The sequence below is a fragment of the Pteropus alecto genome, unplaced genomic scaffold (genome assembly GCF_000325575.1).
Source record: "Pteropus alecto unplaced genomic scaffold, ASM32557v1 scaffold21, whole genome shotgun sequence".
NCBI classification, from domain to species: Eukaryota; Metazoa; Chordata; class Mammalia; order Chiroptera; family Pteropodidae; genus Pteropus; species Pteropus alecto.
This window is the reverse complement of record NW_006436282.1, coordinates 22,609,809-22,624,203: the sequence shown is the minus strand read 5'-3', so window position 1 is coordinate 22,624,203 and position 14,395 is coordinate 22,609,809. Positions and strand designations below refer to the sequence as shown.

The window sequence follows — 14,395 nt, the reverse complement described above, 5'->3', positions numbered from 1 at the left end:
ATGAACATCTATATATATATATTACATATATATATATTACTACTTTTGAGATTGAAAGGTATGGAGATCAGAAATCTAGTGAGCTTCAGAAAAAACACAATAACCGGAGAATTTCCCAACTATTAGGCATTAGTTTCTCAGTCATGTCAAATTTCTAAGAATTTTGTTTCTCAAAATTTAAAATTTGTGGAATTGAGGTAGAATGGCTCCTTACGGCTTTCTAGAAAAATTATTTGACACATCTTTTTTTTTTTTAATTTTAAGATTTAGCTATGGCCATTTTATTTTTACGTAGACACTTAATTGACATAAAAAAAAATTAGTGTTGTCCCGCTTCAAAACATTTAAATTAAAGAGGACTGTGCCATGGCCTTGATGGCTGGTACGCAGGAGTCAAGAGACTGGGAAGGAGAAGTAAATGCCAGCGAACTCGCCAACTTGCTCCAACTTTGACTTTTCTGGCAGGGACGTTAATTCAGAGCTTTCCTGCCAGGAGTTTCCTTGCATTACATGGATAGGAAGTTACACTAGTCCTCTAGACTAGTGGACATTTGGTCCTGTCCAAAATGCCCATGGAGACCTGCATGTGGTCTATGCCAAAATGTCCTTGGCCAAAACGTGCATGGTTAACATAAATTCCTCTCTTCCGCAAGATTCGAGCCCTAATCCACCTACCCAACTCCATGTGCCACGACCAGCTCGGCCACCAAGGCGAGAAGTGATTACTGACCATACAGCCACAACACAATTATTGGGCCAATAAACATGACAGTATTTTAATGAATTAATCCTGTAAACCAAAAGTATAAATAAATGATATGGACTATTTGAACCCAGGGAAGTTTGCAAAGTGTGGACATTTTTGACAGGGTCAAATATCAAGGGCCATTTGGCACGGATCAAACATGCTCATGGACATTTTTGATAAGACCAAATTTCCAGGACCTTTTGATGTGGTCCAAATGACTCAGTGGACAGGGCCAAATGTCCTGCGAGGGTCCTTTAGAGAGGCAGCCAGTCTGTAGGGTCAGACGGATCCAAGTTTAAATTTACTCAACTCCCTTATCTACTAACTGTGCTACTTTGGGCAAATTACTTAACCTTTTTGAACCTCATTTTCCTCCTTGTAAAGTTTAATAATGATAATATCTACCTCAGACGATGGCCCTGGTTAATGAGATTATGTATAGCGTGTGTGCCCTCGATATATACTGATTTCTTGCCCCTCCCAGCTCTCCTGATGAAGAGGCTGAAGTGCCAAGGGTTAGGGGTTTTACCTAGCACAGTGCTGGTAAAGAGGATGGAAAATAGGCCAATCAGATTCCAGTTTAGTAAAAATGAGACTTCAAGTAGCCACATAGAAGTGTGAAAGTCAAAGACTCCCCATTAAAGGCCAAGACCCCACCTTGGCCATCTCAAGACTCAAGATAAAATCAGCAATAGGACTGCTAATGCCTTATTTCACCTCTCCATTTTATTTGGGGCACACAGTCCAAGGCCTGGAGGTCCACTAGAATGAATCCCATGAGAGATACTAGGTTACCTGTAAGATGGGCGCACCTTGATTTTGTTGCTATTTTAATGTATAAAGTCTCAGACTGATCAATGACGGAAACCAGCTCAGACTGATTTCCATTTATAGTGGGTTGAATAGTAGCATCCCCAAGTTTTTACTTCTGCATCTGAAATTTCACTTACGAATGTGTCCTTTTTTTGAAAGTAGGGTCTTTGGGATATAATTGGTAAAGGTGAGGTCATAATTGATTAAGGTAGGTCCTAAATCCTAAAACCAATGACAGGTGTCCTTATAAGAGAAGACCCACAAGAAAAGAAAGCCATATGAAGATGGAGGCAGAGAATGGAATGATGAAGCTATAAACCACGGAATGTCAAGGGTGGATGGGAGCCACACGAAACCAGAAAGAGGCAAGGAAGGATTCTTCCCTGGAACCTTCAGAGAGAGAATGACCTTGCCGACACCTTGATTTCAGACTTCCAGCCTTCAGAACGGCGAGAGAATAAATTTCTGTTTTAAGCCACTACACCGTGGTCATTTTTCAGGGCTGCCCTATGAAACTAATGCACCTCTCCACATCATGTTAGGATTCTGAGTCTTTATAGCCGTTTCCCTTCTGTAGTGAGTACTTTTCTTTCTCCTCCGGTTTTTTTTCGTTTTGCCAGTTTTTCTCCCTGCCACACTCCTCACAACCTTCAGGTCCTAGTTTCTGGTGTTCTAGCTTCCACGCTTTTCAGCACGGCTCTTGGCTTCCCTGAATTTGGTGTGTATCAGTCTCACCAGCGCACAGAGGGGCTAATAGAATGCTGGGCCTCGAATTCCACTAACCAGCTGTGACCAAAAACTGTGGCGCGTGACTACTCTGTGCCCCAGATTCCTCACCTGCAAAACAGAAATAAACACCAGCCTTGCTACCTACCATACAGGTCATTGAGTTTCAAATCTGACAGGTGAGAAAGGGCCTTGTAAACGTGAAGGCTCAATTAAACTCGTAAGAAGCTATTCCATTCTTATTAGAACCCTCGCTGAAGATAAAGGACCTGGCAAACTGAAACTGTGCGTTTCTGATCTCAGAGCTATTCTGACATCCCTCCTTTCCTCCAAGTCCTCTCCTCATGTCTGTGCCTTTATAGGTCATCGACTTGATTAGGAGGAGGACAGGCCGTGACTTGTCTTTAATTTGTGGGAAGTAAAGCTTTGAATAGTTACTGACACCCCCAGAACTGTGTCAGGCCCCCAGCCACGACCCAGGCAAGTTGAAACGTCAAGGAAATATGAAACGTTGACTATATTTCTTAAGTTCCCACCTTTCCTTGAGTCGGAATTATTATGAACAGAATTACTTAAGTTCAATTTATTGGCAAACGCACATCTCCAGAGACTTTTACATCATGGACCTTTAATATTTTTTAAAAAAAAAGCTTAACAAATCAGGAAACTTCAATGACAAACTTACTTTTTTTAAGTAAAAAAAATCCCAAATTTAAACTGGTTTGTAGTCAATGGTCAATCTTAATTTTAAAGGCAGTGAAGAAAGCAAAGTAATTAAAATCAGCCAAGTAAGTAACAACTAGACTAATAATTTTTTCCTCTACTCATTAAACTACTAATTTATGTCATTTTTAAATACATATTAACGGCATTTCATCAATTTTAAAACAGACATTTTTCACATTTTAACACCTATGAAATCACAATGCAATATACATATTATGTATTATTCAATCGTACACTTGAAACCTATATAAATTTATTAACTAATGTCACCCCCAATAAATTTAATAAATATTAAAATAAACAAATAAGTAAATATAAATTATTTGATTAAAAGAAATTAATTAATTTAAAATAAAGCTAACAAAAGAGATGAGCTATATTAATGTCGCCTTTCTTTTATAATTGCCGGGGCTTGTGTTTTTTTAATTTTCCTATCTGAGTGGAACTTAAAATGTTAGCGTAAGATCAAGGGGTCTTAGAGTCTATGAAATATGGTATTTTATTTAATGAAGATGGAAACTGTGAGACTTGTAATTAAATTTCTTTTTCTTTTTATAATATTCTTAGCAAATTTCAATGTAACCAGTGTGGTGCATTTTTTGCCTCAGAAATACATATTTGCACTGTTTGCTATAGAATTCGATCATTTGTTCTTCTTGAGAACAAATGCATCATTAAAAAGAGAGGATATAATTCTGAGACCAAAGAATAGAAAGAAATGAGATTTAGAAATAAAACTACAGTACGGTGTGAGGAAAAGTGAAACTATTTCATTTCCATAATTACATCTTTGCAAAATGTCTTCATAGAACCCAGGGAGTGTTCTGCTCCAGTCTGCATTAATGATATTTAAGAGTTCTGCTTTCCGGCCACCAATCCCTTGCCGGACATCCCCTATCTTTTCTGAGCTTCAGTTTTATATGTCGAACAAAGAGATAGAGCTGTATGTTTTTTGAGATTTGTTCCATTTCTAGGAATCTGTTCATTCTCCTTTTGAGAAGATTTGCACAGACATGTTTGTTAATACATCCCCTATTCAAGTCCCCAAAGCGTAAGAGCTCCCGGGTCCCCTTGCCTTACCAGCTTGGTCACTGACTTGCTGAAAGTTTTCATTTACACTGTAAAGAAACGAAAGTATTGTGAATCAAACAATGTATGTAAATAAATTATACTAAACCACTTTTTAATTAAACAGATGAGAGTAAATGCAGAGTTAGGGTTTATCAGAAGAGGACTATTCTATTTTGTACTTTTAAACTGGTACATAAACTTTGCAATAATATGAGTAATCTGTCAAGCACTGAGTTACAGTGAAAATCCCTACATGTTGCACCTTGCCCCAGAAGAATTAGTCACATTGTTTTTGTGGATCTTTGCGAGAGAAATGTGTAAGGGCGCAAAGAATCACTTACAAGAATCCAGAGTCCAGCCACTGCTGAATACTTTCCTGTTTGGCATCTTCTACAAATGAGAAGAAATAGACCATTCAGTCAAAGCACAACCAGTTAAAACGACTCTCCTTCATTATTCAGCCACCACCCAATAGCTCCCTTTCCTACATGTGTAGTCACATGTTTCTATAAACATATTCATTTTTTTCCCCAAGGCAAAACTTCCTGTTTTCCATAATCAGCCTTCCCTGAAAATGAAGTATAAACTTGCCAAAAGACTGTAACTTAAAAAAAAAAAAAAAAGATGATATAAACGGGAAGAAAAAGAAATTACTGAAGAGCAAGCTATGTTAGAATAATTATTAAATTACCTGGCGTGAGTGCGAAGGGCGAACAAGCATATGAGACCTTTGTCTTGCAGAATGTAAATCACCCCGGAGCCTCTCTCCTTATTGAATCACGACATTTACCTAAGGCAGCTAGCCAGGGATGTTTATTTGCAAGGAATTCTCTGCCAGGTTAGAAACCAAATTTGCATTCATTCCAGGGACAAATTGCACTAGACTCCCAGGATTGCCAAAGGCACCTTGTGTTAAAAAGGTACCAGCCTTTAAAGGTGGATCTTTATCTCTGGCACAAAAGAGAGGGCTATCAAGGCAGCATTTCCTGTTAAATATTTGTTTCCTGTTAAACATTTGTTTCAATTCTGGTTGGCTACTCTAGGCTGATTTCCTTTGACTTTATCCTACCAAACAGTGAGGTACCTGAATTACCTACTCACCAGGTATCTGGTGAACCAAAAAGGCCATGTGGACATAGGAGGTGTTTATTCTTCAGCTGAGGTAATGTGAAGGGGTAGAATGAAGTGGATGGTGGGCAAAGAAGAAAAACCATTAAACAGTTAATCACAGTGGAGGGAGAGTATTTTCTTATTACTCTTTAAGCTATTAAATTATTGTTGATGCCTCATGTAAGACCCAGCAAATAAGAGCCTTTTGATAAAGAGTCTGAAGTCCAGAAGGAAACCTCGTGTCTCTGGCATGGACTCCATACAGCTTTGGGGCCCTGGGAGTCTTAGGATGAGGGGATTTTCAAGTGGAAAGGAAACAGAGTTCATTCGTGAGTTTGTCTATTTCCATCAAGAAGGTCTATGTTTTGAGTGTCTGTAGGAGAAATCAGAACTGCCCATTTTAGCAGAGGACCTGAATCGACATTTCTCCAAAGAGGATAGACAGATGGCCAAAAGGCATGTGAAAAGATGCTCAACATCACTCATCATCAGAGAAATGCAAATTAAAACCACCATGAGCTAACACCTCACATCTGTCAGAATGGCTATCATCAATAAATCAAAAACCAGCAAGCAAGGACAAAGATATGGAAAAAAGAGAACTCTTGTGCCCTTTGGTGGGATTAAAAATTGGTGCAGCCCCTATGAAAAACAGTATGGAGGTTCCTCAAAAAATTAAAAAAAGAACTACCTTATGATCCAGTAATTCTACTTCTAGGGGTTTATATGAAAAAACCCAAAACACTAATTTGAAAAGACATGTGCATCCCTATGTTCACTGCAGTGTTATTTACAATAGCCAAGACATGGAAGCAACATAAATGTCCATCGATAGATGACTAGATAAAGATGTGTGTGTGTGTGTGTGTGTGTGTGTGTGTGTGTGTGTGTGTGTACATATATATATAATGGAATATTACTCAGCCACAAAAAAGAATGAAATCTTACCATTGCGACAACATGAATAAACCTAGAGGGTATTGGGTTAAGTGAAATAAGTCAGACAGAGAAAGACAAATACTGTGTGATTTCTCTTATATGTGGAATCTACAGAACAAAATAAACAAATCAGAAACTCATAGATACAGAGAACAGTTTGATGGTCACCAGATGTGTGAAATAAGTCAGACAGAGAAAGACAAATGCTGTGTGATTTCTCTTATATGTGGAATCTACGGAACAAAATAAACAAATCAGAAACAAACTCATAGATGCAGAGAACAGTTTGATGGTCACCAGATAAGAGGAGTATTGGGGGGATGCGTGAAAAAAGGTGAAAGGATTAAGAAGCACAAATTGGCAGTTACAAAACAGTCATGGGGGTGGACAGTACGGCATAGGGAATGTAGTCAATAGTATAGTAATAACTTTGTGTGGTGCCAGGTGGGGACTAGACTTATTAGGAGGATCCCTTTGTAAATTATATAAATGTCTAATCACTATGCCGTATAGCTGAAATTAATATAATGTTGAATGCCAACTGTAATTGGAAAATGAGAATAATAAAATTATTTGACTTCTAAAAAAAAGTAAAGAAGTGTCCATTTCATAAAGTTTCCGGCATCATGCCAGGAGCACTGTTATCTTCAAAACCAAGTCCTTTTTTCCTAAATCACTGCCCCCGCAGCCCAGAGCCCCTACATCCCTCACCGCCCACAGCAGGATGGCCTCAGACAGCCCGAGGGTCCGTGCTCACCCAGCATGGGGATGGGGAGACACAGGCTTTCCTCCTCAGAGCCTGGAGGCAGCCGCTCGTCCAGGGGGGCCCACACGCTCTTGGTGGACCTCAGGATGTCTCTCCTGCTCTTTTCTTGGCTTCCTTGAGGGCTGTCAGATCCATGTGACTTCTCCGCCATCATAGGAGAGGAGTTCGGCACACTGATTTAAAACACACGCAAATCAGACACAGTGAGCTCAGCTTTCGGGCCTGGCTCAGTGAGAGGGAGAAGGCCAGAATGCTTACAGTCCAGTGAGTGGAGCCAGGTTCACCATCTCCGGCAGCCTGGCTCACCTACCCAAGCTGAAGTCCCTGCTTCAATGCAATAAATGGTTCTCTCTCAATGGAGAGGTGCTGGAGACCAGGGACTGTGGCATCACCCATCACCAGGCCACATCCACCCTCCAGTAGGACTGAGATGGGAATAGAGGGCAACGAAATTGAACTAGTGGACACACCCAGCCAAGGAGAAAGTTTAAAAACAGTGATTAACACAATAAGTATCCTGAAAATTTATGCAATAGTTACATCTAGAAAAATAGTTTTACAGACCCAAAATGTAAAACACAGGGCTTTGGCAACAGATCAACTTGGCCAAGTCTCATCTCTGTAACTTATTGTGTGGCCTTGGGCAAATTATATAATCTCTCTGCATTTCCTTATTTTTTAGTGGAGGATAAATTGTACTGAATTTTAACAACTGTTAACCTCAGTGGAATGCGTATTAAGTGCTAGAGTCCACGCTGAATTCTATACAGCTGTTATTTAATCTAATTGTCAATGAAGGAAGTAATCTAAATGTCACAATTTTATAGTAAATTGAAGAGCAGAGGGATTGAGTTGTAAACTGAAAGCCACACAACAACCAGGATCGAAGCACATTCCTATGACCACGAAGCTTTACTAGCTACCCTATGGGGTGGTTGGGACAGTGAGAATATTGATAAATATATTTTGCACATGGCATAAGAAATGCAGACTTCCTCATTATCTCATTTGACATTTATTAACATCCTTAGGAGGCTCAGAGAGTAAGAGAAGGAGACAGAAGCTTAGAGCACCCGTTGAAATTGCTTAAACTCCCGATTATCAGCACACTGGGAACAAGGGACCCACTCTTACTCACTGATGTGTCTCTACTGCATGACTGAATTCTCAGCACATAGAAGGTGCTCAATAAATATATACAAAATTAACTTAGCAAAGCTAGGGTTTAAAGCCACATTTTCTGACTAAATTCTTTCTACGGCATCTACTTGAATTTGCATTAGTTTATTCTTCAAGCTTAGAGAGAGATAACTAAATAGTCAAACACCCACTTTAGCATGATGTCCTGCATCCCTAAACCTATGCATAATCCCTGATCACATGACATGTAGACCATTTCTAATCAATGTTTCGACAAGGCAAGTCATTCGGATTTATTATAAACATCTGAATAGTCTAAGTATAGGTGAACATTCTAGGTGCAATTGGAAGAAAGAGACTCCCTATATGCTTTATATATTAAAAACTTTATCATTTATTAGAAGTGTAAATATACATTTATTGTTGCAATAGTAAATTACTGAAAAAAATGAATGACAAGTGTGATGACTGTTAATAGTCTGCTAAAATAACGCAATTACTAAGACATTTCAATTAATTAAACATTTGGGTAAAAGGTAGACAGTTAATATCTATATTAACAGTGAGCATGGTAGCCAGGAAACTTCAGAAAGCTAACTTTATGAATATGTTCTGGGAGTAAGTAAATATTTATAAAAATTTCAATGATAACACAAGACAAAAATAAAACAGATTAGACTGTATTTTTAATGTTTACAAAATTGTTTGGTAAACCAGAATTCGTAACACTAAACAAAATAACCTTCAGGAACTGCATTTAATTTTTCGTTATTTAATTTTACGTAAGCCTTGGGTTTTTTGAGTAAATAAAAAGTTCCCTTTGGCAACATCTTGCATCTTATGTGTGTGAATTATAACCAGAGCATCAACTCTGACAGTGCAAAATCTCAAAAGAAAGAAAAACTCCAAAATCATGTTTAACAACATTCATGAAATATCAGACTCAATAAAGGATCGAGGTTTGAAGAAAGGAATAACATATTATGGAAGAATAAAATCCCTCAAATAATCTCGCTCCTTTACTGACCTCGGCTGAAAGTCAGTTTTTATTTATCATGAGAGATTCTGCTCTGTAGTGGGAGCAGGAGCTGTCAAGCAGCTGACAAATTGCTGAATTTGTTGAATTTTAACCTAGCTACCACTTTTTCAAATATACCACTAAAAATCCTCAAAGTTTTGCATGAAAGTGCTGCTTTATTGGTCCGTCCCCAAACTTCCACTCTACAATGGCATGTGTGATCTCAGCCACCCTCCTTGAACAACCAGTGAGGATGCGCTCCCTGTCACCTCAGTTGTACTTGGCCTCAGAGTAGGAAAAAGTTTGCCAGGAAAAGCGGGAACCCTTGCTAAACGTAAGGGTCAAGGGCCAGTTTGCAAAGAAAATCTCTTGTTCCCTCTATTTTAGCGGCTACCTTCCCAGTTAGTAAACAAATCTGCTTCCGGAAATGGATTCTCTGATGCTCGAAGGGTCTTCCGTTGGTGTCCACTGCCTTGACCCCTAGAATGGCCCTTCAGAAAGAGACACGGATCAGATGGCAGCCTTGAACTGCCCAGTGGACTGACAGGCCAGAAGGTATGGAGTGTGGCCTCTGCTAATCCCTCTAGTTAACTACTCTGTCACCAGGATACTTGGAACCAAATTTTTGCCAACACTGACTTGACCCAAAGTGAGTCCTCATTCTGCACCGTGTTGTCCCCTGTGCCATCCCTTCTCTCTCCTCAGATTATTTCTATTCTGATCACTACGCCGTTAGTCCTTAAGTGTATAAAGAACTCCCGTTAATGTGGGAAATTTCTTATATTATCATGTTTAATCTTAAAAAAGAGGATGCAAAACCATTTATATATACCAAGAATTCAATTTTGTGAAAACAAAACAAAACAAAATAAGTATCGAAAAGACAAAAAAGAGATGTACTGAAATGTTACCAAGTTTTTATCATTTTAAAAATAATTAAAAGGAGAAAACAACTGGCTTTATTTTATTAATTTTACATCACATTTTCTTTCAAGCTATCGTAAGATATCAAAGTGTCCAGACATGCCTTGCTCCTCTCTATCCTCCATATATGGCGACTCCCCAGGAGCAGGGAGTGTGTGTGTGTGTGTGTGTGTGTGTGTGTGTGTGTGTGCACCTCCATTTTAAAGCAGAGATTTCTAAGTAATCACTTGATTCCCACTTCCGCAATTTCAGCCAAAGCTATCTGAGTAAGTACCTCCTTTTACCTTCTCTTATGTGCTTTCCAGCAGCTAACAAGCAGATAAAGATCTTAATTCATCACTGGAGAAACAAAAAAATTATTTTAATTAATTGACAAATAGTTAATTAGTTGCATGACATTGGGTATGTAGTTTTAAGCTGTCTTGGAATGTAATTTCCTCTTGCAAATATGAGGGAATTGGATGAGATGAGATAATTCCATAAGTTGGTTATTGTATTTCTAGCCTCCACATAAACTGTTTAATATTTGACCAATGGAGCTCATAGTTATTAAAGCTATGTTTATCGAAACTATAAAAGTGAGAAGAATCAAACATTGTTCCTGTTATTTACAGGTTTAGGGAGACCACTCAGCAACTCAAACAACAAACCCAAGCCAGGAACATCCTTCTGCTCTTCCTTCCTATCCAAGGATCAAAGTCCCACAAACACTTCTAAAGATTTCCAAATGATTCAGTGAAGTAGAGGCAGATCCTGGGGAAGAAAGTGTTCTATCAACACTCTGCTGGGAAGAACAAGCAGTCTGTGATGACTTATTCTGTGGGTGGCTTCCTCCCACCATGAAATATGTGAAGGGTGCTCACTTCTGCCATTTCAGAGCAAGCTGGATTGAAAGACAAGGCCGTTATGCCCAAGTTGGAACCCAAAGTCAGTTTCTTGGACTTGGAGTTTTCAACTTTTGCTGGTGAAATAAGCAAAAGATTATTAATTCAAGAACCGTAATACAGCTTCCTGGAAACCTGAAAGGCCTTCAAGGCTGGTAAAGTGGGATCGATTGATTTATCTGCTGTTAGCCCCATTCCAATTCCACGCCAACTTTAAAGCTGTTTTTCTTTCTCAATGAGTCCCTCTTCTCTCTTGTCTTCTCAACGTTGGCCTTGCCTCATCCTGGGGAGGGAGAACGGAAGGATGTGGGGGCATCTATGATCTACCCCTGGTCTCCCACTCCCACATCGTCGCAATCCAGGTTCCCCGGGCTCACCATCTTCTGGATGCACAGAACCACTTGTTCTCAAATCCGCCCTCCCTGCTGATACCATGTGGCGAAGATCCCTCCCCTAGCAGTGCCCTTATTTTAACTCAGTACCACTCCCTGGTCCACATAGAACTCTTCTCCTTATCTCTCTCCAGTCCCACCCTAGCCTGCTCTGGGCACTCACAGCAACTTGTGCAACCCCTTGCTGTAGCATTCTTCACACTCATGGACACTTCTGCCTTTCCCACGCAACTAAATGGATTCCTTGGGGGCAAGAGCCGTGACTTATTTATTTTTGTATCCATGGCACTTAGTCTGGTATATGGATGATAATAGGTAATTAGCAACAACTGTTTAATGAAAGAATAACTTCTGACCCTGGTCCCTGTCTGTGCTTTCAGTGAGGGGCAATTGTGACTTATTCATCTTTGTGGTTTCTAGCATGTCAGGCACAGTACCATGCACTAGTAGTTATAAAAACACATCATATAAATGAACTATTGATAAATAAATTCAATAGATATATACTAATTCAATTCAATTAAATATTTTACTGTATATAAAAGAACTTTGAGGATCTTGCAGTTGACTACAAGAAATAGTACTTATTAACTATATATCATGAAGCAGAATATAATATGCATTTTAAGAGATGTACAAAACAACTGTTCTCAAATATTAAAGGAGGAAAATCTTCATTCGGGGGCTAAAAAATTTTTTGGTAGAGGAGGTATTGGCCTTGGCTCTTGAAGGTGGGATAATGGATAGGAAAACATTCTAGATAAGGAGATTAAAATGCACGTGAGCAATTATAGCATAAATTTTACCAAAAGACTATTAAACAGTGGCTCTGCAACAATTAAACAGATGTTCTTCAATGTTAGCTTACTGAAATCACAAGTCATCTTAACTGATGGTATGATGATTAATTTTGTGTATCCAATTGACTGGGCCATGGGGTGCCCAGATATCTGGCTAAACATTATTTCTGGGTGTGTCTGTGGTGGTACTTCCAGAAGAGATTAGCATTTGACTCGGGAGACTGAGTCACGCAGATTGCTCACCCTAATGTGAATAGGCATCACGCAATCTGCTGAGGGCCTGAATAGAAGGAAAAGGTAAAGGAAAAATTCTCTTTCCGCAGCTTCACTGTGAGAGCTGAGACATCAGTCTGTCCCTGCTCTGGAACTGGGATTTATAGTGTTGATATTCCTGGTTCTCAAGCTTTGGACTCAGAATGGAACTACACTACCAGCTTTCCTAGGTCCCCAGACTGCAGATAGCAGCTCATGAAATTTCTCAGGTCCCAAAATTGTATGAGCCAAATTCCTCATAATAAATCTCTCTATAGATAAATAAATAGATGTAGATTTCTTTCTCTTTCTTTCTCTCTTTCTTTCTTTCTTTCTTTCTTTCTTTCTTTCTTTCTTTCAAATATATTTCTACTTCTTACATCATTCTCTTTTCCAAATATTCACACTTCTCTCTCTCTCTCTCTCTTTCTCTCTCTCTCTCTCTCTTTCGCTCTCTCTCTCGCTCTCTGTCTCTCTCTCTCCTTCGTTCTTTCTCTCTCTATATATATCTATCTCTATCTCTATCATCTACATCTACATCTACATCTACATCTATCTATATATCAATACACACACACACACACACACACACACACACACACACACACACACACACGTATTCTATTTCATTTCTCTGGAGAACCCTGACCCGTGCGGTTGGCTATTTCTCTTAAGAACACTTTAGTCGAGCTCTGTTACACCCCACTTCCATATACCTTTTGTAATACCTTTAAAAGATAATTGGTTGAGCAATTCACCTTAATATCTTCAGGTGCACACATCTCACATTTAAAAATATATTGTTACACATTAAATATTGCATCATTTTTTCAGCCGAGTAGGAAACCATCATGATGGTAAAGTTCTTAATTTCATAAACAGGAAAGTGCTCTGTCCAAGAACACAAAGAAATATCTGGTAGTGAGGAGAAGAGATTTAAGCCAGTTCCTGTGTCTAAATCCCTTTTACTACATGGACAATTTTTTACTCCTCTGACATCAGAGGTGTCATCATTCTTCCTTTCCCACCATGATCAATCATAACCATAAAATCTCAGGGAATGTAGAGAAAGGAACAGATATTATTCCTTACAAATGATTAAGAATCTGTCATGACATTACGACTTCGTACCCATTGATTATACCAAGAAGACAAAGCCAATCCTACCTAAAAATCCACATATGTAGAAATCGGGTATTTATGCATTGTTGAAAAGATTCTCCCTCTAAGACAGGTAGACTTTTTATTATTTCCTACAACTGTATGTAAATCTATAATTATTTCTAAATTAAATAATTAATTAAACAAATGAAATACAAAAGAAAACAGAATCCTAAACAAGTCATCAAAATAAATTTCGATAGTGTTAAGAATTTGATGTGAAAAAAATGAAATAAAAATAGAATAAAATATTGGTGAACATTTTTTTCTAATAAAAATAGAATAAAATATTGGTGAACATTTTTTCTAATTTTGAGGTGGTGAATGCCTGTAAAGAAATGACATTGAGGGTAATGAAGGGTAATCATAATGGATTTAACCACATAAAATCTTAAAATTTACTGTGGTGAAAATAATAAACATGTCAAACAGTTAAAAAAATAATGGAAAATTTGCAGTATACGTGTCATTAAAAATTTTCATATTTTTCATGTATGATATTCAATTACAAATCAATAAGAAAAAGATACATGGAAGTAGAAGCAATGTAATGATCCGGCAATTAAAAAATGGAAAAATCTATGAATGACAAAAAATATAAATGTAATGAGCCTAATTAATATTCAAGAAATGAAAACTAAAAAGATAATAGGTTACCTTATTTAATTCTCAGATATAAATTAGAATGAGAATACCTAGAAGGTAGGGAAACTGACACTATCAACGTTTGTGGAAATACTAATAAGTAAAACATTATTGGTAAGCGCTTAGGTAATATGCACCAGTGTCTAAAAGGTGCAGTTTGTGGGAAGAAGGGAAAGTCATTTTTAGAGAATGCCAACAAATAATGGTAAAAAGACTGATGTAGTTAGAAAATCATCAACCGAATCATCCCTAAATCAAGTTGCCTGGTTTAGAAACTAAA

General features: G+C 38.2%; 1 protein-coding gene across 1 annotated transcript in view; it reads right to left on the bottom strand.

Annotated features, from left to right (window-relative positions):
• CCDC129 (coiled-coil domain containing 129) overlaps positions 1-7,098 on the bottom strand; it is an 80,402-nt gene extending 73,304 nt beyond the window's left edge. Inside the window, exons 1-3 of the mRNA XM_006912113.1 lie at positions 6,891-7,098; positions 4,426-4,474; positions 4,094-4,131 (exon numbers count right to left, since the gene is read on the bottom strand). Coding sequence (XP_006912175.1) covers positions 4,094-4,131; positions 4,426-4,474; positions 6,891-7,053 — 250 coding nt within the window. The 5' untranslated portion in view covers positions 7,054-7,098. The remainder of the gene's footprint in view (positions 1-4,093; positions 4,132-4,425; positions 4,475-6,890) is intronic.
• Between the last annotated feature and the right edge of the window lie 7,297 nt (positions 7,099-14,395).